This window comes from Cebus imitator, unplaced genomic scaffold (assembly GCF_001604975.1).
Source record: "Cebus imitator isolate Cc_AM_T3 unplaced genomic scaffold, Cebus_imitator-1.0 Scaffold256, whole genome shotgun sequence".
In the NCBI taxonomy this organism is placed as follows: Eukaryota; Metazoa; Chordata; class Mammalia; order Primates; family Cebidae; genus Cebus; species Cebus imitator.
Window position 1 is genome coordinate 3,012,637 of NW_016107571.1, and position 27,990 is coordinate 3,040,626.

The window sequence follows — 27,990 nt, forward strand, 5'->3', positions numbered from 1 at the left end:
ACACTAGGGCGGCTAGCCCCACGAGGGCAGCAGAGACCCAGGAATGGCCTTCTCCCATTCGTTCACTGTAGGAAGCACACACAGGGAGGCCTCTTGAGGTTTCAGCTGTTCCCAAACTCGAGGCTGACATCAAACAATTCTGTCAACCCTGAAGCTAGAGGCCATATCAGTGCAAGGTCGGCACCTTATAAACATAGCTGCAAAAGTAGAGGAAGCATTTTCCCACGGCCATCCACTCATACAGGAAACATCAAATTAATTGCTCTTCCCTGTTTTCTTGAAGCTGACCCCCCCTTTTTTTTTTTTAACAGTGCAGCCCTATACCAAGTCTTGTTTTTTGTCTTCACATTATGCAACCAGCCTTGGTGGAGGATAAAAGATTGATCCCAGATTCAAAGATCTTTGCTAGGTAAGAGCAGAACAAAGCCTTTTGAATCCTAGATCATGGAATCAGAACAGACCTGTAGGGAAATAGCTCTCCAGACATCATGAGTGTAAATCTTCCAAGACATCTGTAGATGTCTTCATCACCTGCAGAAGATCTACATCTGCTATCTCACCTGGTAGAATGGGATGTCCTAACAACCCAAACTGAATTGCTATTCTCAGAAATGGTGGGTTAATGATCCCATTTGTTTAAATTCAGTACAGAGCCACAGTGGAGGGACTAGGGCTGTTTTGCGGCTGAGGAAAAAGAGAGCACTTTTGATGTCATTTGATCTGAGTATCTGGCAGGGAGGTGGGTTGCAGAGAAACACAGAGGTGTGGTGTCCACTCCCTCACCCCTTCCCATCAGGCTGTTGAGTAGCTTTGAATTCCCTACCTTTGGAGAGAGGAGTTAGGGTAGAAGCTGAAGGAAGTGTGTTCATGAAAGACTTTGTGGGAGTCTGGGTGTAAACACGCAGGGCATGTGCAGAATCATATCAGCAACCTCCCTGTTCCAACTCTGCTCAGACTAGAAGGCCACTTGAGTATCCTGAGGACTGAAGCTGGTCAGTACCCCCATTAGAAGAGATCATGACATGGTGAAAAGCAGGATTATGATATGGGCAGCACAGACTGATGGGGAGGCCCTGGGAACCCCCAGAAATAGCAAGAGAGACCCTATATGGGGAGATAGGGTGTAGATATGCAGGTGGGAGCGAAAGTGTTGGTAATTCTGGCATGAATGACAATATGCCCTCACTTGCATCTATGGCTGCTGATGCCTTGTTCTTGATTTATGTTTCTCGATTTGAATGAATATTTCACTTAAGTTGTCACACCTTGGTTTCTCACTGATCAAAAGCAGCATCCCTTTAGTCAGGTGGCAGTTTCCCAAAAAGGATGGGAGGAATGGTCCTTTCACCAGGAGAATCTGAGAACTACTGATTTAGTCTATCTCCCTTTCTTTGGATTGGACAGCATTTGATACCAATTCAGAAATAAGTTAGAATGTTATTCTTTGAAAGAAACTTTTCCAGAAATGCTTTTCCAGTGATACCCTAGAAGAAGTTACTAGTATCTCAGAGTTCATTCAACACTAGATAGGAATTTATTGGTTAAGAAAAATAAGTGATTTCATGCCCCCCGATGCAAATTCTTCACCTCTTCTTCACTTCTGACTGATGGAATGCATCAGAACTTAGATCTTGAGATGTTATTTGAGTGCAGCCTTGCTTGGATACGGTCTATTGTAGCTCCCCTGACTACCATTGTTGTTACCAGGCTGCAAATGACTGCTGGCAAGGATAGAGGGTCCTTCAGAATTCCTGGGAGACCAGAATCAGTCTCTGAGGTGTGGGGCAGTTGTCATAGGGGCTGTTCTGTTGTAGCATCACTTTATTTATGAACTAAATAAAAGAAATCTTCAGTCACATCTGTTCAGTAGGAGCCGTATTCTTTGGAGTCAGGATACGTGAGAAGGGCTTCAAAGAGTTGCCTACTTCGTTGGGGAATAGAAAGAGAAAAATTGAGTTGAGATGTATTGCCTACCTCTGAGGAGTGTTTCTGCAGCAGAAGTTGCAAACTCTATCGTGGGGGTTTCATGGGGACTAAACACAAGTTTATTTTCAGGGCTGAGATCAGAGATCATTACTGCAAAGCTCGTCAGTGGGAAAGTCAATAGGAAAGCTTGGTATACCGGGCTTGCATTCACCTCTCACCAAGTTTTGGCAATGTGAACACAACTGAATTTCAGAATCCAAGGATCTCAAAGCCTTCGTTCAGGCTGCCACGTTTCAACTGCCTGAGTCTGAGGAAGCAGGCCTGGCTACAACAGGCTGTACAACTTCTTGCTAAAAAGGAAGAGCGTGGGATTCTCCTGCCTCAACTTTTACAGTATCGTGTGCCTCTCCTTTAGAGCACCAGCTCCACCTGGCAATGCTACATTTGGGTGTTGATGTGTGACAGTTTGTCTTTCTCCCCCTCTACAAGTCCCACGAATGCAGACGCCGTTTCTTTTGCCCATCTTTGTATCCCCAGCACTAGCTAGCATGGTCCTTTTTTGTTGAACTAATGAATAAAAATATTGGAGAGTATGACAATGAGACCCTCAACTTATAGAGAAGAAAACAGGCCCAGAAAAGTATAAAGTTGCCCAAAGTCACACCTTTAAAAAGTGACAATGGTTTTAGCAGAAACCTAGACTACAATTGTGTCCCAGAGGGAATGGTCTTGGGCAGACCTGAGAAAGGTATTGCCTTGCCCACATGCCCCAGCTTTGTAGTTCAAGGCTGCGAGAGGACAAAGGTCAACAATGTTGTAGGAGCCACTACTTTTTTTAGGGCTCCTATTCTGACCACAGGAACAAAATATCACAGGGGAAGTACGAGGCCTTGCAGCCTTTGCTTTGCATTTCAGATTCTTCTGGCTACGGATCCTGGTGTGTCACTAGCAAGGGTTACTAGGAGTTTTTTTTCTCTCTTTCTCTGAAATGTTGTTCTTCTGCATTTCCAGACCCAAAGGAGGTTGCAGTCTGTTTTATAATTATGCCTACAGTCTCTTCATCGCCTAAGGTGTTCCTGTGGTTTCTGAGCATAAAAAGAAAAATGAGAAACTACCATTGGCCAAACAGTGGCAACTGTGTGGTTCTTTCTCCTCTGTGTACACTTCAGAGGTTGGCAGATTTGCCACATGTTGGCTCGGAGGATTCTCTAAACAGTAAGACCAGCCTTTGTGTCTCTGGTGCTGCCTCAAAGGGAAAGGTGGGCACACAGTCCCTTCTCTATTTAGGAATGGGGAGACCTAAAGATCAGGCTGAGGCAGGAGAATCGCTTGAACCTGGGAGGCGGAGGTTGCAGTGAGCCGAAATCGAGCCCCTGCACTCCAGACTGGGCAACAGAGCAAGACTCTGTTTCCAGAAAAAAAAAAAAAAATTAAAATTGGCCAGGCATGGTGGCAGGTGCTTGTGGGCCCAGCTACTTGAGAGGCTGAGGTGGGAGGATGGCTTGAGGCCAGGAGTATGAGGCTGCAGTGAGCTATGATCACACGTCTGCACTCCAGCCTGGGCAACAGAGCCACACCCTGTGTATATGAAAAAGGAGGCTCTTCTGCATCTGCTTACCCAGGGGTCCCAGAAGCTCCTTCCTTTGACGGGAACCCAGAGTTTGTGAGCTAGGGAGGTAGTTGGCTCTGCAGATGTGGAACCTGTGGTGTGGTCTCAGGGCATCCCTCCTTCCTGGTCTACACATGTATCCACTTAAGAAAGCACCAGGCCGAGCGTGGTGGCTCATGCCTGTAATCCTAGCACTTTGGGAGGCTGAGGTGGGTAGATCCCCTGAGGTCAGGAGTTTGAAACCAGCCTGGCCAACATGGTGAAACCCCATCTCTACTAAAAATACAAAAAATTAGCCGGGTGTGGTGGTGCATGCCTGTAATCCCAGCTCCTCAGGAGGCAGAGAGGTAGGAGAATTGCTTGAACCTGGGAGGTGGAGGTTGCAGTGAGCTGAGATCACTGCCCTTCAGCCTGGACAACAAGAGTGAAACTCTGTCTCAAAAAAAAAAAAAAAAAAAAAAAAAAAAAAAAAAAAAAAAAGAAAGAAAGAAAAAAGGAAAAAAAAAAGAAAGAAAGCTCTAGGGCTCCCTCTGTTACTTCTCATGATGCTTTGTCACCATCAAGTAGATATCTACCCTGGCCCATGGCTGGCTGGATTGTTCTCAGGTGACCAGGCAATACAAAGAGGCTCACATCACTCATCTGAAAGACACTCCATGACCTCTTTAATTTTTTCTAATTCTTGCTCACCCCTCCCCCGACAGCAGCTACTTACTCCTTCTATTCCTTTGACTTCTCCTCCTTTTGGTCAAATGACTGATTATAGAGATGATTCCCAAACCCGTGATCAGTATGCAAATGATGAGAATGGATGTCCTGGAAGGAACCACAGCAGATTTTATGTTCCTTGGAAGAAACTACCTATTGGTTCTCAGCTCTGGATCCCTTTCTCTGGGATTTGCACACCTGCCCGCCTTCCATCCAGTTACAGTAGCTCCTGGCAGCTGTATTCCTTTAGAGTGACCCCGTCCTTTGAACCACACTCGGGACCTGCTGAGCATCTGACTAAGCTGAGCCAATGAACACTTTCCTCACAAATTAACTGTGGATTGGGACTAGGAGAATCCAGTCTCAGACTGGCCAGCCTCTTGAATGGGGGGAGAAATAAACTCAGGAACTATAAATGGATGACTGTTGGGGGAGAAAAGAGAAATACACAAGGTCAGTACAGAGAGAGAAGGAAGCAAACACAGTTTCAAGGCAGATTAGAGATGGAGGTAAAGTCCTGAGGAAGCTCCTGACAATTTTCAAGGGTGGCCAACATCCCTGCTCTTGCATTTGAAACCCCGTTCTCTCCTTATGATAAATGCTCCCTTTTAATGAAAATAGCTAGAGGGCATTTTTTTCGGCTTTCAACCAAGAGTCCAAAACTATATATATATTTTTGAAAGAAACCAAATACTCATATTAAGGATACATAGTTCAAATGGAGAAATAATGTGCAGCAGAAAAGTTGTCGGTGCAAATCAACTGTCATATCATACAATTATCACCCTAGCTCCCACCTCCACCCCACTGCCCCATGCCCATTCATCCCGAGACTATGACTCACCTGGAGTGGTCAGCCTCGCGGACAACTTTGGGAGCCTTGCAGCTTCTGGTTTTGTTGCCTGGTAGGTCTGAATCAGAAAGGATTTGTTAAGTCAGGTGAGGCCCATAGCCAGGCCCTGCCTCTGCCTCTCAGCTGCAGCTCTGCCTGTCATTCTCTCAATCTCCAGAGAGTGAGTCCCCTGGTTGACTTCAGAGTAAAGCAGAGGCACCAAGTACAGTTGTATAAATGTGCCCTGCACAGGGAGCAAGGCTGAGGGGACAAACAAGGGCCGACATTTAGCCTGAACTCTGCATGCTAAGCCATGCACCCTGCCTCCATGCACCTGAAGGAAGCGGTCCCTTTTCCAGATTTGGACAAAGTTCCCACGTGGACTAGAAGTGGCCCAGAGTCCCACACGGTGGCCTTTTCCCCATAGGAGGGGATGGACACCAGAAGCACCAGAGGGCCAATCCTATTTTTAAGGAACTGCTCATTTGGTTATATAATTGCCGTATGTTTCTTATGACAGCCACGAAAACCCAATGGGAGCACTGGCGCCACGCCACCTACAATGCCTCCTCTGAAAAGACCTGGAGGGATCTGTGCTTCATTTAAACTAAGGAGTACATTCAGGTGGGACTTCTCTTCTCTGAGCCTAAGATTCGGGTCAAGCTGCACAGTTGACTAAAAGCAGAACCACACGAAGTAGAAACACTGTGGGCGTGAACGATGTCACATTCAGTAAGATCCTGGCTGAATCAATCACCAGCTGGCAAAGTGTGAGCAAAACTCTATTTCCAGCATGGGGACAGGTTTCCCAAGGCACCTCTTAAGCCCTTCTGGTTTGTTTTCCTACCAGCATTGTGCTTTGGACTGTGATAGAAAAGGACATCCTTTCTAGAAATGGAAACAAGGAGAAGGTACAGGAAAGTTATTAAACTTCCATAAGTCCTCTGTCTGAGAGACAGAGGTTTTCTGTTGCAAAAGGAGGTTTTCATCATTCAGCAGAAAGAACTTAGGGGAACATCTGGAAATCCTGTGTCTTAGCTCCAGCCAAAAGTCACAACTGGTCAACTCAGACTTTTCTGCTATGGACTCCAGTTCCACCCACACCTTTCCCGTGGTCTCTGAATAAAAACTGCACATTCCTTAAAAGCAAAAGAGGGTGCCTACTAGTTGGGCCACGGCATTTATCTCTGTAAATTATTATCATTATTTTTTGAGACAGGTTCTCACTGTCATCCAGGCTGACGTGCAGTGGTGCAATCACAGCTCATTGCAGCCTCAACCTCCCCGGGCTCAGATGATCCTGCCAACTCAGCCTCCCAAGTAGCTGGGACCACAAGTGGGCGCCACCACACCCAGCTAATTTTTGTAGAGATGAGCTTTCTCCACTTTTCCCAGGCTGGTCTCAAACTCCTGGGCTCTAGCAATCCAATCGCCTCAGCCTCCCAAAGTGCTGGGATTACAAGAGTGAGCCACCATTACCTGGCTACCTTGGTATGTTATCAAATTATTTAAGTTGACAGTTACCAGGCACCGGGGTCATTTTTTGCAGCCTTAGACACCTCTCAAGAAACTAATCTTCAAAATTCTAGACCCACAAGGCACACAGACATTTAATAACAACTTCAAAGCCTTTCAACACAAAGATCTCACATCTACTAGGCCCTGTTAGCCTTTTCCAAGGTCCTTAAACCAGATTGCTGCAAGGAAAGAGATGTTCTAAATACGCCCCAGGCCACAGACATTCTCCTTGTCCCCAACTTCCAGCTATTCCCCAGCTCTGTCAATGACCACCCCATGTTTGCTGGAGGAAGAGAGAGGCCACGCAGCCCCAAAGAACACAGCGGGAGTCTGAGTTGGGGCTCACCAGCTTCAGTGAATTCTCTCTCAGCAGCAAACACCTGTGGCCGTGGGTCACCTCCACCCAGACCCCAGCAGGCTCCTTACCTTTCCCAGACCAAAAGTCATTGGCTAGGGTTCCTTTGTTGTCAGTTACAATCAGCTCTGTAAAATCCATGTAATCCCTGGCAAAGTCCCGCTGGATGCCACACCAGTACCAGCCTGTGTCCTCCCTAGCCAGGCAGGACATAGTGACAATGAGCTGGTTCCCTGTGTCCCTCAGGGCCACATGATTGGTGCTGTTGGGGGAGAAGGCGATGATGTTGCAGTAGTCACGGAAATAGCCTCGGCACCAGTATTTGCGGTGGTCCTTGTAGCGGGCATTGTAGCTGCAGATGGCAGAAGCCGTGTCCAGCACAAAGCTTTCCTTGACCTTTTCATCCATGACCATGGCATCTGTGAAAACACACACACACGCGTGCGCACATGCACACACGCGGGCATCATTGTTCTCTCAAAGCATTGCAGTTCCTGCCCTCCTGAAGGATAATTAAAGAATCGGAGACTGGTTTTTGCCTCTATTTGATTGGCAACCGTTATGGGCTGAACTATGTTGCCCTCAAAACTCATATGTTTCAGTCCTAACCTCCCGTGCCCCCAGAGTGTGATTGTATTTGGATATAAAGCCTTTAAAGAGATAATGAATTAACACAGGGTCTTTGGGGTAGTCCTTAATTCAATTTAACTGGTGTCCTTATAAAAAGAAGAGATTAGGACTCTGACATACAGACAGAGGAATGGCCCGTGAGGGCACAGCCAGAAGGCAGTCATCTGCAGACCAAGGGAGGGCCTCAGAATGAAACCAAACTCGCCAAACACCTTGATCTTGAACTTATCTTCTGCTGACTGCGCAGGGCTGAAAACAGAGGAAGTCGTATTCTGTCTTTAGGGGATAAGAACTTCATGTTCCCTCCTGCAAGACCAGCATAGGCACCTCTGTCATCTCAGATATTGCACAATGAGAAAGTCACGCACACCATGTCCAGCTGGACTGTGGCACGGAAAATGTCTGACCAAGGAGAAGAGACGGGACAGCACAGCCCATCCTTCCATCAGCCTTCCAGATGTGTAGCAGAGACCACTCAAATGCAGGCTCATGTTCTTTATAACATTGTGTTTTTATAACAACCCCGCAAGGAAGACAACATGATCTTCAGTTTAGAAGTATGAATGCTGACCCAGAGAAAGGTTCAGCAACTCTAGACACTGCACAAATGAAGGTCGACAGAGCTCGGTAAAGGCCAGTCTTCCCAGTCTCCTCTGTGGGGTCAGGCATGAGTGGAAAAAGGAAAGTTGTGTCCTCATATATCTGCACATATATTTTTGAGGGGAGAAGGGGGAAGGGGAGCTTGGATGAGCTAAAAGAGAAAATACAGAGCTCTTATTTTATTTTATTTTATTTTATTTTATTTTGGTGGAGATGCTGGGGAAAATATGGAATGCATAATGAATTTGCATGTCATCCTCGCACAAGGGCCATGCTAATCTACCTGTATCATTCTAATTTCAGTATGTGTGCTACCAAAGTGTGTACAGAGAGCCATCATTTTAGCCAAGCTTTCCAATTTCCTCACAAAGTCTCTTATCTGAGCTAAGAACAAGAAGTAACATGGACAAGACCTATTTTTGCCTCCTTTTATTTTCCCATCCCCTTCCTTAGACGGTTCAAACTAATAAGCAGGGACTCCAAGTAGGAGAGGATTTCAGTACAAAATCTCTGGGAAGGCCACAGCTGAAAGGGCTGGGACTGTTCTTTCCCCCATCCTACCTGAAAAGAGAGTCAATGGGAGTAGAATGACGAGCCACATGACGCAACGGAGGCAAGCCATCCACTGGATGGATAGAATGCACCCAGGGAGCACAGGAATCCCAAATCTGTTTAAGGGAAACAGATATGCTTGAGCTTAATATGGCTTTATCCTGGTTTAATGAGACCAGTGGAAAGGGAAAACAACCAGTTAATCCAAGCAGTGCTGCCATGTATAGGTACACTGCACAAAGGTACCACACCAGATGCTCTTCATAGACTTAAACTTATTGACAGGGCAACTAAGAAAATTCTGGGCAGGAGAGATGTCCCTCCTGGATAAATGGGCTCTGGCCCACACTCAGAAAAGCACATGCTCACAACCATCACTGGCCCCCATTTGTATGTGCTCCACTGTACCCTGTTCTGCTGCCAATGGTCCTGGCTTCATCAGAGGCCACTCGTTTTGTCTGTTCACCACTCTTGGAGGCCCAATTTCTTATATAGTTGAGAGGAATCCTAGTAATCAGATTCTCAACTAACCCAGCTCCCAAGTGGATACTGCAGGCTCATATGGGGAGTACGGCCAGGGGTGGAGCATGCCAGCTGTCAGTAGCCTGCGTGCCTGGGACCTGAAACATGCGAGCAAGCGGAAGTGTGGGTGTTTGGATGACCACAGTTTGGGCTGCAGTCTTCAGACTTCCTGAAAGCTTTCCTGAGAAGAGCTGGAACAAATCAGGGAGATCCATCTATGCAGCTGCAGCAGCTTCTCCTGATTCTAATGAGACTCATGTGCTCTGACCACTGCTTTAAAAGTCTGAATTATTGAACCACCTCTCAGGTGAAGTTAAGCAGGGTGCTACTTATCACACCCCAGAGTCAGCACGTCCCACCAAGGGTCATACACGGATTGTCCATACACATTATTGTCCAGGTTGTGCAATAATGTCCTCTCTGGAGGAAGGGGAGCCTGTCTCTAATTCATGTGTAGTCAGCATGTGGGCCAGCAGCAAGCCTGTATCATGGTAGGTTTTTATCTACATCACCTCAAGTGTTCCTCATCAAAAACATCCATGAGTTCCACAGATAAATTACATGAATAAAAAAGGAAGGAAGGAAAGGAGAATCTATGGATTAAAAGGGACTTAAGAGACATATTGATAAATTATAATATATGGAACTTATTTGGATCTTGACTGAAGCAAACAATTCAGAATATATGGACAGTGATTAGGATATAATTCTTCGATTTATTTTTTGAGATGTGATAATGGCATTGTCATAGCCAACCTTCACAATGGCTCCTGGAATTCGTGCTGTTATGTAGTCCCCTCCCACACTGAATCAGGACTGGCCTGTGTGATCAATAAAATATGGCAGAAGTGATGGCATATGATTTCAGAGGCTGGGTCATAAAAGGTGTGCAGCTTCCACCCTAGTCTCTCATGCTGCTCCTCTAGGGAAAGTCAGCCACTATGCTGCGAGGAATCTTGAGCAGGCTGTAGAGGGGCCTATATGGAAAAAACAATTCACTAGACATGTGAGAGTCACTTCAGGAGTGGATGCTCCAGCCACAGTCAAGCCTGCAGATGACTGCAGACCTAGTACCCTCATAAGAGACCATGCATTAACCACTCAACCAAAATGCCCCCTGAATTCCTGACCCATAGAAACCATAAGAGATGATAAAGTATTGCTGTTTCAAGCCTCTAAGTTTTGGGTGTAACTTGTTGCACAACAATGGATAATTACTGCAAATATTGTGGTTATATTTTTAAAAAGCAGTCCTTACCTCTGACAATACTGCATGCAAAACAAACACACTCAGCATTGCTCAGAGATGGCAACATGAAGCCAAAGAAACCAGCAAAAAGAGAAATGTATTGTGCACAGATACCAGCAAAATGTCCAAGACACAAAAAAGTAACTCTAAAGTAAATGAAGGTGTGAGGGTTACAGAGAATGAATGATGTGTCTGCTAGTATTTTGAATATTGCTTGATGTAGTAATTCCATAGAATTAACTTTCATTCTATTTAGATGTATAAATATGAAGGTAAATAGGCAATAAGAATAAACCAAATAATTTTTAAAAGATCTTTTAGCATGCCAAAGGAAATGTTTATAGATGAAATAACTTGATATCTGAAAATTTCAAGATAATCAGGGCAGGGCAAGTGGATACAGGCACAAATGAAACAAGATTGGCCGTAAGTTGATAATTACTAAGCAGGATAATAGACAAATAAGGGGTCCTTCTTTTAGTCTGCTATAGTTTGCATATTTGACCCTCCAAAGCTCATGTTGGAATTTGATCCCCTATGTTGGGGGTGGGGTCTGGTGGGAAGTGTTTGAATCATAGGGGTGGATCCCTCATCAATGTCTTGGTGCCATCATTGTCATCATGGTAATGAGTGAGTTCTCAATCTACTCGTTCCCATGAGAGCTGATTCTTTCAAAGAGCCTGGCACCTCCCCCACCCTGCTTCCCTTGCTTTCACCATGTCATCTGTGCATGCTGGCTCCTCTTTGCCTTCCACCATGAGTGGAAGCAGCATGAGGCCCACACCAGAAGCCAAACAGATGCCAGCCCCATGCTTCTTAGACAGCCTGTGGAACTGTGCGCCAAATAAACCTCTTTTCTTCATAAATTACCCAGCCTCAGGTATTCTCTTATAGCAACACAAACAAACTAAGACATAGTCACTCCACTTTTGTGTGTTTGAAATTTTCCATAAGAAAAAGTAAAAATCAAAACACAAAAACAACTTTGACACAGATATTATTAATCTGATCTTACAAATGAAGACAATTGAGGCTCAGAAGTTTAAGTAGCTTGCCCACATTCACACACCTAGTAGAGCCACTATGATTTCATGGCAAATCTGGGAGGAAAACAAACAAAAACTATTTTCGTCACACTGTGCTGCTTTCATGATAGTTGTAATACTGTAAAATTGTAGAGCATGTTAGAATTTACAAAGGGTCTTTACAGAAATTCTGTCACTGAGAAGTTGGGAAAACATGCAGCCCAAATTTTCTTATTCCAATTATACTCAGCTGTAGCAGCTAAGAGCAGAGTTTCTCTAGAAAATGTGCATTTGGTTATAAGAAACTGAATATACAAGTGGACTATTAGGAAGCCAGACCATATATGAAAATAGAATTCTGACCTACAACCTGCAGCAACCTGCTCAGAAAACCAACTGCTAATCAATAAATAGTAAGCCAGTCTGCTGTAAGTCAGACTTGTAGGAAGTCAGATTGCTTTCTTAAGCCAGAAAGCCAAACAATAGCCCGTTTAACAATCAACCCAAAATGGCCAGGGCTTAAAGCAGTCAGGCAAGAGACATAAATAAAGGGCCTCTAAATAGGAAAAGAAGAAGTCAAACTATCCACGCTTATGGACCACATGATTCTATATCAAGAAAACCCCATGGTCTCAGCCCAAAATCTCTTTCAGCTATTAAACATCTTCAGCAAAGTTTCAGAATATAAAATCAATGCACAAAAATCGCTAGCATTCATATACACCAACAACAGCCAGGCCAAGAGCCAAATCAGGAATGCAATCTCATTCACAATTGCCACAAAAGAATAAAATGCCTAGGAATACAGCTTATCAGGGAGGTCAAAGATTTCTATGTTTTTTTTTTTTTTTTTTTTTTTTTTTGGGGGGTTTTTTTTTTTTTTTTTTTTTTGAGACGGAGTTTCACTCTTATTACCCAGGCTGGAGTGCAGTGGTGCAATCTCGGCTCACTGCAACCTCTGCCTCCTGGTTCAAGCAATTCTCCTGCCTCAGCCTCCTGAGTATGTGGGACTACAGGTGTGTGCTACCATGCCCAGCTAATTTTTGTGTTTTTAGTAGAGACAGCGTTTCACCATGTTGACCAGGATGGTCTTGATCTCTTGACCTAGTGATTCACCCACCTGGGCTTCCCAAAGTGCTGGGATTATAGGCATGAGCCACCACGCCCGGCCGAAAGATCTCTATCATGAGAATTACAAAACACAGGAAAACATTCCATGCTCATAGATAAGAAGAATCAATATCATTAAAATGGCTATATTTCCAAAAGCAATGTACAGATTCCGTGTGATTCTTATCAAACTACAAATGACACTTCACAGAACTAGAAAATATTATTTAAAAAATGATATGGAATTTTTTTAAAAAGCCCAAATAACTAAGGCAATCCTAAGCAAAAAGAACCAAGCTAGAGGATATCACATTACTCAATTTCAAACAATACTACAGGACTACAGTAAGCAAAACAGCATGGTACTGGTAAAAAACAGACACTGGAATAGAACGGAGAACCCAAAAATAAAGCTACACACCTACAACCATCTGATCCTTGACAAAACTGGCAAAACGAGCAGTGGGGAAAAGACTCCCTATTCAATGAATGGTGCTGGGATAACTGGCTAGCCATATGCAGAATATTGAAACTGGACCCCTTCCTGACACCATATGCAAAAATCAACTCAAATGGATTAAAAATTTAAATGTAAAATCTAAAACTATAAGAACCCTGGAAGGCAAACTAGCCAATACCATTCTGGACATAGGAACTGGCAAAGGTTTCATGATGAAAAGGCCAAAAGCAACCACAACCAAAGTAAAAACTGACAAATGGGATCTAAGTAAACTTCAGAGCTTCTCTGCACAGCACAAGAAATTGCCAACAGAGTAAACAGAGAGCTTACAGAATTGGAAAAATATTTGTGAATTATGCATCTGACAAAGATCTAATATCCAGCATCTATAAGGAACTTAAACAAATTTACAAGGAAAAAAAACAGTCCCATTAAAAAGTGGACAAAGGACATGAACGCTTTTCAAATGAAGACGTACATGCAGCCAACAAGCATGTGAAAAAAAGCTTAATATCACTGATCATTAGAGAAATGCAAATCAAAATCAAAATGAGATACCATCTCACACCACTCAGAATGGCTATTATTAAAATGTCAACAAATAACAGGCTCTGGTGAGGTTACAGAGAAAGAACACTTAAACACTGTTGGTGGGAGTGTAAATTGTTCAACTAGTGTACGAATTGAACCAATTACTACGTGAAATTAGTTCAATTTGTGGAAAGCAGTGTAGCAATTCCTTAAAGAGCTAAAAACAGAACTATCATTCAACCTAGCAATTCCATTACTGGGTATATACCCAAAGAAATATAAATTTTTCTATCATAAAGACACATACATGTGTATGTTCATTGCAGCACTATTCACAACAGCAAAGACATGGAATCAACCTAAATGCCCATCAATAGCAGTTTGGATTTTTAAAAAATGTGGCACATATATACCATGGACAACTATGCAACCATGAAAAAGAACAAGATCATGTCCTTTGCTAGAACGTGGATGGAGTTGGAAGCCATTGTTTTTAGCAAACTAATGCAGTAACAGAAAACCAAATATTGCATGTCCTCCCTTATAAGCAGTAGCTAAATAATGATAAAACATGGAGGCAAAGAGGGAAACAACAGACACAAAGGCTTACTTGAGGGTGGAAGGTGGGAGAAGGGAGAGGAGCAGAAAAAAATAACTGTTGGGTACTAGGCTTAGTACCCATGTGGTGATATAATCTTTACAATAAACCCTCGTGACATGAGTTTACCTATATAACAAACCTGCACAGGTATCCCTGAACCTAAAATGGAAGTTTAAAACCTAAAAATATTTTTTAAATTTTTAAAGCGGCATTAAAAAATAGCCAGGACTTGATTAATAACATATTTGGATTTCTTACTTGGTCCTAAATTGAAACTGAAGACAAAAATTAGGGGAATTATAAGGAAGGACATGCAATATTTGGTTTTCTGTTACCACATTAGTTTGCTAAAGATAATGGCCTCCAGCTCCATCCATGTTCCTAAAAACTCCCCTAATTTTTGTTCCCAGTTTCAACTTAGGACCAACCAAGAGAGCCAAATATGTGTCCCCAATTAATCACACAGGATGGCTCACTTCTAGTTAGCCTGCCTACAGCTTCCCCATCCCAACAGCCTCTAATCAAGGCACACCTAAATCCTTTCCCTTTTCTCACTGTTGAAAAAAATTAATTGGACAGCCATTAGTCGAAGACGGCTGTGGTGCCTTGGATTCCTAAATAACACAAACTGAAACCCAACTCAGTGCAAACAGTAAAACAAAACTTAAGCTAAGCCAATCAGAAACCACCAAACTAATTTCAAACTAGGGACCTTCCACTTTAACCAATACAATATATTTTCTTTGTCTTACTTCCACAAATACCTCATAAAAGTTTCCTCTCTCACCTCCTTTGGTGGAGCACTGAACCACTTGTAGTCTGGTGCTGCCCAATTCATGAATCATTGAATGCTGAAATAAACTCATTAAAATTTTAATGTGCCTAAGTTTGTATCTTTATGTTACTATGCATGTTTCCCACTCTTCTGCCTACCTTTGAGTCTCTGCCAAAATGCAAGTGGCTACAGCTGACTCCCTTGATATAGAACCTCAGAGTAAATAGCTTTTGCTTCTTCTCATTAGATTGGCCTCTACTTTTTTCCCCAGTTGACTTGATTTTTTTTTTAAAGGCAAATAAACCCAGTTACTCAACATCCACCCTTGTTCCAGCTTATTCATAGGGAGAAGGAGGAAGCAAACCTCAGTTTTGTCTGGGTGGCCTTTGTGATCTTATTCCTTTAGAATAAAAGCCTACAGTTCTTTTACTGTTTAGCTGAAAGACAGCTAGCCAGAAGAGGGGCCTGTGACACTAATCCCATGACGCTACTCTCTAAACCGGAAGCCAGGGTGAATCTTATCACTTCTAATCAAGCTCCCCACCAGTGATTCTTGGTTCATCTTCTTTGAGTTTACTTTGAAAGACATTTACTTTCACTATAAGGACTCCTGGGCTTATGGAACACCTTAACTCAGGAGACTCCCATTAGACAAAAATAAAAAACACAACAACTCCCAGCAAGCTATCAGTGGACTTGCTAAGCTGTGACAATCAGTAAAAGGAGAAAGAGAGACAGAAGAGGAAGACGAGGAGGAGGAGGAGGAGGAAGAGGAAGAGGAGGAGGAGGAAGAGGAGGAGGAAGAGGAGGAAGAGAAGGAAGAGGGGGAGGAAGAGGAGGAGGAGGAAGAGGAGGAGGAAGAGGAGGAGGAGGAAGAAGAAGAGGAGGAGGAAGAGTAGGAGGAGGAGGAGGAAGAGTAGGAGGAGGAGGAGGAAGAGGAGAAAGAGAAGGAGGAAGAGGAGAAAGAGGAGGAGGAAGAGGAGAAAGAGGAGGAGGAAGAGGAGGAGGAGGAGGAGGAATAGGAGGAGGAGAAGGAAGAGGAGGAGGAGGAGAAGGAGGCAAAGGAGGAAGAGGAGGAGGAGGAAGAGGAGGAGGAGGAGGAGGGAAGAAAAGAAAAAAGTAAAAGAGGTTCTGAAACTCAGGAGCTAAGGATACCAATCGGCTCCGGACAGAATGCTGTTTTGTCTTGAGGGAAGTGGTCCATTTAAATCATGTTTTGAAAGACAGGGTAGTGTTAAGTGTTTCTATGGCAACTACATTAGAAACTGTTTGTAAATTAAGAAGCATTGTGTGAAGATCACCAGGAGACTAGGGCTGCAGGACCCTTCCTCTCATTTCTCCAAATGGGGCAAGAGTTGTCCCAAGGTGAATAGTGTGTCTGAGACACCTGAAGCCATAGAATAAACCCAGGGCCTCATCCTGGAGGTGTCTTTTAACCACCACAAATTAGAGGGGAAACGCCTAGAATTCTGGATTCCTTGGCTGACTGGAAGAGAAGCAAGGTTCCTTTACTGAAATGAAATGTTAACAAGATAAATTTAGTTATCAGGCTCTGGCCTAAAATTAGGTTTAGGATAAACCTTCAGGGCTGGCTAAGAATTAATTTCATTTTCAGATACACTTATTCTCTTTGATATTGTTTAATTGAAATATCCTTCTTTTTGCTCTTGTCAAGCTAAATATTGTCTTGGGAGTAAGAGTTCACAGCAGCAAATTTGGATAGACCAAACGAGAGATGCCACCTTGAATCTCTAAAGCCACAGTCAATGCTCAGAAGATGTGACTGGCACTCTATCCTGTCTGGTATCCTGATTAATTAGAGATCAGCAATAGCAGCTAAGGCAAAACACCGGAAGTCCCCAAGTGTACAAAGGTGTAGTTCGTACCTGTCTGTCTGTTAATTGTACATAAGATGATCTTGAAAGTTTGGGCTTTAAAGTTACAAGTTCCTCTTTATGTCTGAGAATAGGTGGCAAGAAACTTGAGTTGCCCTGTAAGGCAGGGTTAAGCTTGATTTCTGGTTCTATTATTTGTTACTTAGGAAACGATGGACAAGTTACTTCACTTCTCTGTGCCTCAGTTTTTTCTTCTGCAAAATGGAGATGATCATTATGGTGGAACCTACCTCACAGATTGTCAGGATCAAAGGAAATAATGCATCCAAAGAACTTAGCGCATAGAAAGTGCTCAACAGGCCAGGCACAGTGGTTCACACTTGTAATCCCAACACTTTGGGAGGCCAAGGCAGGAGGATCACTTGAGCCCAGGAGTTCAAGACCAGCCTGAGCAATATAAAGAGACCCTGTCTTTATAAAAACTAATTTTAAAAAATAGCTGGGCTTGATGGCATGCACCTGGCCCCAGTCACTTGGGAGGCTGAGGTGGGAGGATCCCTCAAGCCAGGGACGTTGAGGCTGCAGTGATCTGTGATCAAGCTACTACGCGCTAGCCTGGGTGACAGAGTAAGACCCTGTCTCAAAAAAAAAAAATGAAAGAAAGAAAAAGAGGCCAGGCGCGGTGGCTCACAGCTGTAATCCCAGCACTTTGGGAGGCTGAGGTGGGTGGATCACAAGGTCAAGAGATCAAGACCATCCTGGCCAACATGGTGAAACCCCATCTCCAAAAAAAAAAAGGAAAGAAAAGTGCTCAACAAATAATAGCTATCGATTGTCTCTTTTTGCCCTTCCCCCACTACTCCTACGAGAATGAAACACCAGGAGAAATGAACAGGATTCCTTTCTCTCACAATAGATGAATGAATGGTTCATAAAATTAGCAAATGGTCTGACAAACCCGAGATTAAGGAGCAGGGTGTTCTGGGGCAAAGAGTAAGAAGGTGCCTATGTCACCACACGGCTCCAAGTAGCAAGCAGGCTGAGTGCCACAGGCAGCCAGCTGGGTTTCTAAGCCCCAAGTGACCCCAGCAAAGAGCTACACGACAGTTAGCTATTGTCCTTTATTTACTCAAAACATCCACAGGTGAATTCGGCAGTTTAAGCCCTCCTTAAACTCAGTTTATTCCTTTTGTTCCCAGCATCTCCTAGGCACCCTCTGAGAACAGGTTCTCTGCTCAATTCCGCAATGGCATGGAACTGAATCACCACCACACACATGTTCAGCCCACCTAGAACCTTTTGTCAGTAAGTCAACGAGGCATCCTTTAGGCTTCATGACTTATTCTTCTATTTGGGAAGGAGGAAAACAGACAGTAGTATCAATAATACATTGTCCCCAAGTCAGGCCTCCAAAACATTGAATTAGAGAAGAAGGACAAGTTAAAAATGGAGTGGAAATAAACATGGAGAGCAGTGGAGTCGGGGAGGTATAAATGGGGAGCCCTGGAGATGCTCCCACCTCAGTGGAAGTAGTCAAGGATGTAAAAATCCCTTGGCCCAGGCAGACAGACCCTTGAATATTTGTTGATGGTGAATCTGAAGGTCAATGAGACAGAGGGTCATCTCTCATGGATAACTACTCAGAATTCTTCTCAATGCTTGTGTCCAAAGAATCAGAGGGATGGCAGACCACACAGGCTTTGAGGATCAAAAGATAGGTTTCCTTGAACTTCTTTATTTTATAGGCATAGACGATAGGGTTCATCATGGAGTTGGCATGGGACAGCAGGATGCCCAAGTACAGCACAAGCTGTGGTACCTCACCATGAAAGTAGGTGATGCAGTTGATGATGGACAAAGGCAGCCATGACAAAGCAAACAAGAAAAGCACCAGAAACAGGGACTTCGCCGTCTTGAACTCCCGTCCATAAAATGCACCTGTCTCTTTGGAGTTAGCGAAGTTCTGTCTGAGTTTGTTCCGGATGATGTAAAAGATGTCAACGTAGATTGCACACATAATGACCAGGGGAATGAAAATCCAGGTGAAGAAGCTGAAGTATACCATGTAGTCCATGCTCATGACGGAAGGGAACCGGCATGAAAGGAAGGTGACATTTCTGTAGTACTCTGAGGTCAGCTTCATGTTCCAGCCAAACATGGGGGTCAATCCCACCAGAAATGACACCAGCCAGCAAAGGCCCAGGCCCAGCCATATTCTTCTGTGAGTGGTAACCCTCCTGTATCTGTGTGAATGAAGAGAGTCAGTGAGTCCACAGCAGAAACTGCTAAAGGGTAGGGGGAGATGGAGCTGGTAAAGGAGAGAGAGAAGGTGAAGTAAGGCATACGCTCTCTTAATTCTCCAATCTTCTGTTAAGAGAGGATAGTATTGATGTTCTACGGTGATTCCAGCTAAGCTCCACTGGATATGAAGTCAAAATGAGCAAACAATAATTGGAGAGAGATCCAGCAAACTCCTTTGAGGACTTGTCTAAAGAAGGACACTCTTGAATAGATTAGGAAGATGTTGCCTAGAGTCAAGTGCTTATGTGCCCCACTCGGGGCTCCACTTCCTGAGAGCTTTGCAGCCTGCTCCTACTTCTCTACCTTCATGGGCATCCATGCTTGGTATTTGAGTTAAATGACTCAATGAAGTTACAAAATTGTGTTGAAGTGTTTCAGAGACCTTAAAAGACTCATCCAGTAAGAGTCCCCATTTCTCCTTAAGCTGTCCTTCCTGACAACAGCCTACACAGGCCATAAAAAGGAAACAAATATAGTTAAGTATCAGCAGATTTTAACTCAATTAAATCTCACAACAAAAATGGGAGCTATTTTATTATAACCACAATTTTATTTTATTTATTGTATTTTATTTTTTATTTTTATTTTATTTTATTTATTTTTAAGATGGGGTTTCACCATGTTGGTCAGGCTGGTCTTGAACTCCTGACCTCAGGTGATCCGCCCGCCTTGGCCTCCAAAGTGCTTGGATTACAGGCGTGAGCCACCACGCCTGGACACAATCTCAATTTTATTGATGCAACTGTGAAAATCATAGTAACGATACCTACCATTTATTGAGCACAGATTGTGTGACTGGTACTGGACATATGTTAACTCATTTCATCTTATGAGGAAAGTCCAATTAATCCCCATTTTATAGATTAAAAAGTGAAACATAAAGAAGTAATTTACACAAGTTAGAAGTGGTGGGGCTAAAATTAAACAAGGTAAGTCTGAGTTCCAAGCATCGTAGCCACCGTGACACAGAGTGGAAACCAAAGGACAGAAAGTCAAACAACTTGTCCAAGATCAGATCTCACATCTGAGACTTGAACCTAGACCTGTCTACATCTAAAGCTTCTTTGTAGCTCCCTCACTGTGCTCCTTCCTCAAGAGAAGTGAGAAGAAACACGAGACCAATGCAATTTAGGTCACCCGGGGAAGGAGATTTCTCCATTTGGCAGTCCCTTCTCTTCATATGGTCACATGTAATGAAGAACATTTTTGGGGGGAAAAAAGCTCTCACACCTCGGGGTGGGGGGGAATATATATATATATATATATATATATATATATATATACACACACACACACACCAAACTGAAGTGGGTATAGAACAGGAAGCAAAGATAAAATAACAACCTACATTTGCAAAACAACAAAACCATCAGTTTATCTCCTCTTATTCTTATCTGCCTGCTTCTCCTAAAATAGTACGTCTTATCTAGCAGGTTTTTATCATTTCTAAAATTCAAGAGCACTTTTTACGAATTAAAAATGCATCAAGATTTCATCATTTTTAGCCAGTGATTAGTGGTTATAGCTGGGGGGACTGAGCACCCACCCCTAGTCAGTGGAAACAAGATCGGAGCATTCCTCTGATTCTAGCTCCTGAATTCCAACTCATTGTTGCTAACCCCTCGCAGACCATATCAGAAAAAGACACTTATTGCCCTCTTTCAGCATCAAGGGCCAACCTGGATTCATTTTCATTCAAAAAGTCTGGGCTCTGGGCTTTGTAGCCTCATTTCCCATGTGCCTCAATCGCTGCCCACCCCACCCCGCAGGCTACCTGACGTTAAGCTTGACCCGCAAGTATCGGTCCACGGCGATGGCCAGCAAGGACATGATGGAGGCGTGGGTAAAGATCAGCAGCAAGCAGGTCATAAAAAGGCAGCTGTAGAAGTGGATCGTGATGCCCAGGCTGATGACAATGGCCAAAGGCATGACCAGCATCCCAACAGCAATGTCAGCCAGGGCTAGGGAGCCAATGAAATAGAAGGTGGTGGTCTGCAGGCTGGGGTTCAGCTTGACCACCCAGATGACCAGCACATTGCCCACTATGGCACAGAGTCCAATAAAAATTTCCATGGTGATGTAGGTAATGTTGCCCAATGACACAGCAGTGCTGTTGATGGACATCTTGCCGTCCCAGGGGAACCTCCACGGGGTCAGGTGAGCCAGCAAGATCCGTCCGTAGGGCCAATGGGTGTAGCTCTCGCCAGACGTCTTCCCAGAGGTCCATGTGCAGTGACAGTCTAAAATTCACAACTCACTCATTCCTACTCTTTTCTGGTGGGGTGATCTCTTGGTGACCCCTCTCCTTAGAAAGGGCTCATCACAGGTGGATCACTTCCAGCCTCTTGGGGTGCCACACGTCCTCGAGTTCCCAGAACCTTGGAGGACAGTTCTACATGGACTGAATCTGAAAGCGCTGCTGCTCCTAGTTCCCCAAACAGAGTCCGTCAAGGCCTCTTCAGCTTTTTTAGTTCCATCGAGATAAGCAACCCTCTTCAGGGTGTTTCAGGAAGTGAGATGGGCCAAGAGGAAGTACAGAGCCAGGAACTCTCAGCAAAAAGATGGAAAGAGCAGAGGAGGAGTCAGGAGTAGCATGGAGAAGGCTCAAGACAAGATCGGGTATCAGAATTCATTTATTCAAGGACCAGATGACAGTGCAGGATTGGGGGAGCTGGAAGCACTGACTATGCAATCTTTCTGCCAGCTGCAAAAAGATCTCATGATAAAAAGGCAAACGGAAGAAGAGGAACAAAAAAGAGACTTTGGTGGCAGACTCCTAACCTTAGCCAGAACTATTCCTGCTAAGTGTTTGCATGAGTTGATGCCTCGCTGAGCACAGCAAATACCCAGCCTTTGCAGCAGAGATGCTTGGTCAAAGGGATAAGCAAAGATTCTCTGCTGCCCACATCCCAGCAAAATCACGCTGGCCCTTACACTGGCAGCCGGCCAGTGTCCAGCCTATGTGAGGAATGACAGGATAACAGAATGACCAGACATACAGAAAGAAGGAAAAGGAAGGTGTGCATCAGAATCACATGGCATACCCTCCTGCCCACACTCCCCAAGCCTCAGCCCCACCCCACAGGAACAGGCAACTGTCTGGAAATCAGCCCCCTCTCCCTGAAAATGCCTCACCTAGTCGTCAACTTCTGGGAACCAGACACTTGAAAGCAATTGTTATTTGGGGATCCTGTCTGGTTCAGGTGCGTCTCAACACCACACAAAGGGATTGTTTTAACCAGGCATGTTAGAGAGGCAGCGGGAAGGAACTCTTGGACTGAGGCCACACAGGAGCTTGAGAGCTTTATCATCTTTACCTTAAGCATCTAAATATGTACAGCCCAAAATAAAATTCAGCAGTAACAACAATGGTGTTCACTAACAAGCACTTTGGAGACGGGCATAAGGGAGAGGCCTCTGCCTGGGGCCGGTCAGCGTCCTCCTTTTGGGTGCTCTGCTTTGGCATCATTCATTGATTCTGCCCCCTCCCCTCACTGCTGTATCCCAAGTTGATCCAAGTCTTACCAAATCCCATGTTCATCCCTGCCAGACTTGTCATTTCTCCCTGAGCAAACTCCCCAGACATTAAAAAGGGCAGTTCTTTCCAAATGAATTTCCATCATTCTAGTATTTTCCAGTGTCAGTTCTGCCCACATCCCTTGCACTGCTGGAACCTGAAAAACTTCATCAGCCTCCAAGGTGGCTTCTCATAAATGTTTTTACTGTAACTGCTTTCTTTACCTGTGCTTCAGAGAAGAAAGTTGCCGAGAGAAATTTCTAGGAGGCTGCATGCTACCAAGAGAAAAACAAAACAGCCTTTCTCACTGTATAGCACTCTTTGAATCCCAGTTAAACACTGCAGATAGCCCTCCCTCCCCTACTCCAGTACATAGTAAGTTCCTTTGGAATCAGTCCATCTCAGCTGGGTCAGAGAAACCAAGGAAAGAGGCTTGTGTCTAAACACAGCATGCTGCAGGCAAGCTAACACATGAAAGAATGACCCACTAGAGAGAAGAAAGGCAGGAGACCTACTTAGGGTCACCAACCTAGCCACCTCTGCCCACCTGGGAATTCTACCCTCAGAATTCTCTGCATGCACCATGGGAATTTCTTTTCTGTGAACAAGGGAAGCCCTTCCTTCATGTTCTCTGAATAGACAAGGTCCATCACTGCTGCGGTGGGTGGGGGGTGATTTGAGAACAGAGGGGAACAGTTAATTGACTTTCACAGTCAATTAACATTCTGGCCTAGAGCTCGGCCCAGCCCTGGACTGAAAACCAGAAGGCAATCTGGGAAAGAGGACAGAGAGTCTGGGGCAGCAGGTCACCTCATTTGCCCGTTCTCCCCCACTGTACCCACAGCCCATGGCGCATGGCCACTCTTGGTCATGTGCTTCATCACATCTCAAGTAGGAGACGCTGCAGCTTCCTACCCCACACCTCAGGCAGCCACAGCAACCACACCAGAGCTCAATACTCAGGATATTCCCTGCCCCTTCTAAACCATTTAGTCTCCGTATTGCCTCAGGATCAAGTCCAGACTCCTTGGAGTGGCTTACGCCCTTCGTGGCGGGTCTCCCAGCCTCTGCAGTCTCCTGTCACCTGGGTCCCCACAGACACCATCAGGCGCCAATATGCTGAGCAACTCGAGGCTCAGAGTCATCCTCTTTCACTTCCTCTCCCCTGTGCCCACACTCTGCCTGGTTTGCAGGACCCTTCTCCCCCAAGTCCACCTAGAAAACAAATACTTCTCCTTCAAGACTGTTCCCCAACAGGACCTTGAAGACAACTTCCCAGACTTCGCCTCTCCCCTGAGACGCCCCTGTGCTGTGTGTATATGACCTCCTCACTTCGCCTGTAAGTTCCTGGGGGACAGGGACCACCACTTTCCATTTCTGCGTTTCTAGCCCCTGCTATGATGCCTGGCAGATCGTAGGTGCTCAGTACATTTTCCATGAATGAATAGGAAGGCACTTCAGTGAATCAGGTGGCATAAACTTGGCATTGGGTATATAAGGAAACAATAAATCAGCAAGGACTCTAAAGTACTCTCCATCATACCAACTACTAGGTGTTAAGCAGCTTATTCACAGACTCATTCAATGCTCACTAATGAAATAGATACTATCGCTATGCTGAGCAAGTTGAGGCTCAGCAGGGTTAAATAACTGCCCAAAGTTGTAAGCTAGGCAGTGGCAAAGCCAGCATTCAAACCCAGGCTTCTGCTTCAGAGCCCAGATTCCGAACGCCAGCTCTCAGTAAGTAAATGAGCAAACGAACTACACAAAGCTTTCAAAAGTACAAGGAGTCCCCGAGTTTGATGTTACCATGCTATCAAAATCAGTAGCGATTAAAAGTAGTCTCAGATCTAAAAAAGAAAGTAGGCACCAAGACTATGGGCACAAAGCACAAGTATAATGTAGATTTGACAGCTGCTCTGAGCTGGGAAGAGATGGCAGGACCAAACAGATGATTGCATGAGCAGGCTGCTGGTAAGTCTGGGGTGCTCTGGGCCAGAAAGGAAACCATCTTCATTAGATCAAGGTGCCAATTTTTTCTTTTAATAAAAAAATATATAAATTAGCTGTGGTTCAGGAGAATTTTCCACCTAAAAGAAAGGCCATGGCTTTTTCAATTCTACTAGAAGAGGCTGGTTGTGTGGTGGCTCAGCCTGTAACCCTAGCATTTCAGGAGGCTGAGGTGAGAGGATTGCTTGAGGTCAGGAGTTCAAGACCAGCCTGGCCAACATAGTGAGACACCCCATCTCTATTTTTTTTTAATTAAAAATAAATTTTAAAATTCTACTAAAAGAACCTGAACTCCATTAGGGAAGCAAAGGTCTGGGAGAAACCACTGGCTTAAATCACGGGAAGAGTGACTGGAAGGGAACGGGAAAGGCCTCATCTGTCCCAAACCCTGGCCTGGGGCCTACTTGGGGCTGATGCAACGGGGCTCAACTACAAGAGTGCAACCTTGTCCTTGCGATTCTGCTTAACCATCTGAGAGGCTGGCAGGAGAGATGATTCGTCTGATCCTTTGCAGCTTCTCCGAAAAGCCTAGAAAACCCCAGCTGCCGGCCTACAAAAACAGCAAGACGCAGTGTTAGCAGGAGCCCAGGAAAAAGACCTCTGGAGCCCTAGAACTGGTCGACGAGCAGCTGAGACAGGATGCCAGGCAGGCGAAAGGTGGCGGCTTCTACCCAGGGCTCTCTCCCACCCCACGGCCGCCTGCAGAGTTGCACAAAATCAGCCTGCTCACTTCCTCTTAACCCCATCACCACTTCCCCAAAGACTTATAATTTTACAGAGCTTCATGTTTGCTAGCTGACAGCAGGGGCTTAGAAAAAACAAGTGCTCAGAGTCAGCCCTGAAGGTGGCGCTCCCGTAGTCCCCTCCACGCTCCCGGCTCTGCCTCTCCATCAAGCCCCAGGGAAGAGGCTGGGCTTTCCCGCGCTGCGCAGGGGGCTGATCTGGGGCCGCCGTCTACAGGGGCCTCCTAACCAGGGCCCAGCCACTGAAACCAATCCAAGGAGCCCAAGACTCACAGCCTGCAGTCTGAGCACACGGAGCTTCACTCCGTGCCAGTGTTGGTGGGAGGGAGGGCGAGGCCTGGAAAGGGAGGTCAAGGTTCCTTCACTCTGAGCAACAGGAAATCCTGCCCAACGAAGGGGAACTGCTCTGGGCGCTCAGCCTCACCCACCAGGCCTCCATCCACACCGAGTGTGTCAGGAGGTCTCCAGACCCCAGGGGAAAGAGAAGAGTTCAGCTAACTGAACTCAAGGCACTCAGAGGGTGAGGAAGCGTTTCAACTGCCGGAGTCTTAGCAGGGTAGCTTCAGCTTCAAGCTTCTGCAAGAATTACTCCTGCGTCCCTCCTGACGCGCTATGCTCGATGGTGGCCACCAGGGGGCAGCACGTTTCTGCTGTCATTCGGGACCCAGGCTGCTGCAGAAAAAGAAAACGGGAAGGAGAACTTGAAACGCTCCTTTGAAACTGCTTAACCAGCAACCTCAGATGGTGCAGAAAATGAAACAAGTGAGAACTAAGGGAAGGCAAAGGGAACAAGAATAGGTGGCCAACTGCCTGAAGTTAATCCAATCCCATAGAATATTCCTGGGCAGTACCAACTTCAGTCCCCCTGACTCAAGAAGGTTGAGAATCAGCTTCGCCTTTCAAATCGGTGACTTTTCCAATAAACGCAGTATTCATGTTTTTCTTTGTCAAGTGCAAAGCTCCTCACACAATCAACTTTATTAAAGTAACAATCCCACACGGCAGGTGTCCTCAATCTCATCTCACAGAGGAGGAAACTGAGGCAGGGGAGAAAGAGTGATCTGCTCAGGATTACACAACTGGTAAAAGCAGCATCGGGATGGGAGACGCCCAGCTTCTGGTCTCCTCGCTTAAGATGAGAATGGAGAAGACCCGGAGGGATTTGCCAGTAGGGGGTTGCACTGGGATTTTTTGCCACACACATTATTGATCCTTCCCTTGGCACCTGTCAGCCTCTGACCTATCCTTCCCCTCTTGTGAGCACAGGGCCCGCTGGCCAATTTTCCCAGCCTTTGCTGGAGAGCTTCCAAGATTTCTCTAAACGCCCACATGCCTCTCGGCCACCCAGCCTCCTCTTTATCACAGCCTTACGCTTCTGGGCACTCAGGCCAGGTGTCCCCACCCATCAGGGGTTATTCACAGTGGTAGGACCTCATCCCTTGATTTCACTCAGGAAGACTTTGGATCCTGATGTTGGTCCTCATGCCCTATAGCTAAACACTGGAAGGTGTAGGAATGAGGTCTGAATAGGCCGATGTTTACAGCAGGGCAATGTCCTGGCTTCCTTCTTTTAACCTGCTGCTTACCAAATGGGACAAAACTTCTTAAGGAATTGCATGCAAACCCTACTGCCGCAGTGGGAGAGACGCAACTTCCTGATTTTGATGCGTGTGTCTTCCCCTCCTACTGCACAAGGTCCTTTCATGATTATTACTGTAACAGCTGCCACTGATAAAATGCCAATTCATATGTGCCAGGCACTTTGCCAGGTGTTTTACACACATCACTCACAATTCTATACCAATCCTGAAAGTATTATTGGTTCCATTTCACAGATGGAAAACGAAGGTTAGGAGAGAATTGACTCTCTCTGGGCAGCACAGCAGCAAGTGGCAGAGCTAGGGCCTGAACCCAAGTCTGTCTTGGCTGCCAAACCCTGGCTCTTTCAGTGATTCATACAAAAACAGTCCAATGTCAATTATGCTAAAACCCAAATTGCCGTTTTGGGCAGACATTCTTCAGTATCCTAATGGGTAAGACTTCCTTCACAGGCTGGGCCAGCTATTGAAGGCAGTGTATTCTGAGTTAATTGTGTACTCTCCAGCCCCTCTCAAAGCTCAGCCAAGAGTTTTATTCCAGGCTCATGGAGAGCAGCCAGCAGGCCCTTCCTCTGCACTCCCTACCAGCAACTCCTGCACCTAGTCTCTGAATAGAACACGACACTGCGAAACTGTTTTACTTTCGTTCCCTGCTGAAATGTCTTCCCAGATGACCTTAGTCCCTCCGCCTTTTATGAAAGGTTAATAAAAATAACTGCCCTGTGAAGTATGTCTCAGCTTCAAGACATGATCTAAGAGACCATGATCGAAGATACTATCTGCTGCTATGTCTCTTGCATAAAGTTTCATAGGATAAATTTCTCCAAGCAGTTTTAGTGCTAGAAAAACGGTCATTTTTCTTAATAAACTAGACTGCCTTGTTCATCTGGTTAGTGGCAGAGCTTTGTCTCATTCATTTGTGTGTGAGCAGCCAGGAGTGGCGGAGCCTATGTTCGGCCTCAGTAATCACACTTTGCTTAGGT

General features: G+C 45.1%; 1 protein-coding gene and 1 non-coding gene across 4 annotated transcripts; both read right to left on the bottom strand.

The window, feature by feature from the left end:
- Window positions 1–1,511: 1,511 nt before the first annotated feature.
- On the bottom strand, window positions 1,512–22,909 carry LOC108283160 (adenosine receptor A3). 3 transcript variants are annotated; one of them, XM_017499370.2, is made up of 6 exons: window positions 20,914–22,909; window positions 8,740–8,846; window positions 7,020–7,367; window positions 5,088–5,154; window positions 4,251–4,351; window positions 1,512–1,924 (listed from the first exon to the last, which is right to left on the bottom strand). In XM_017499370.2, exons 1-6 carry the CDS (start codon window positions 21,261–21,263, stop codon window positions 1,854–1,856), a joined length of 1,044 nt encoding a protein of 347 aa, XP_017354859.1. In that variant the 5' UTR covers window positions 21,264–22,909; the 3' UTR covers window positions 1,512–1,853. The 3 variants fall into 3 exon arrangements, with proteins under 3 accessions (XP_017354859.1, XP_037584073.1, XP_017354856.1); XM_037728145.1 differs by lacking the exons at window positions 1,512–1,924; window positions 4,251–4,351; window positions 5,088–5,154; window positions 7,020–7,367; window positions 8,740–8,846 and adding an exon at window positions 17,946–19,146 and having other exon boundaries at window positions 20,914–22,894; XM_017499367.2 differs by lacking the exons at window positions 1,512–1,924; window positions 4,251–4,351; window positions 5,088–5,154; window positions 7,020–7,367; window positions 8,740–8,846 and adding an exon at window positions 17,946–19,081 and having other exon boundaries at window positions 20,914–21,953.
- On the bottom strand, window positions 8,400–8,505 carry LOC119467053. The gene has a single exon (XR_005195578.1). It is a non-coding gene; the product is annotated as a U6 spliceosomal RNA (small nuclear RNA).
- Window positions 22,910–27,990: the final 5,081 nt, after the last annotated feature.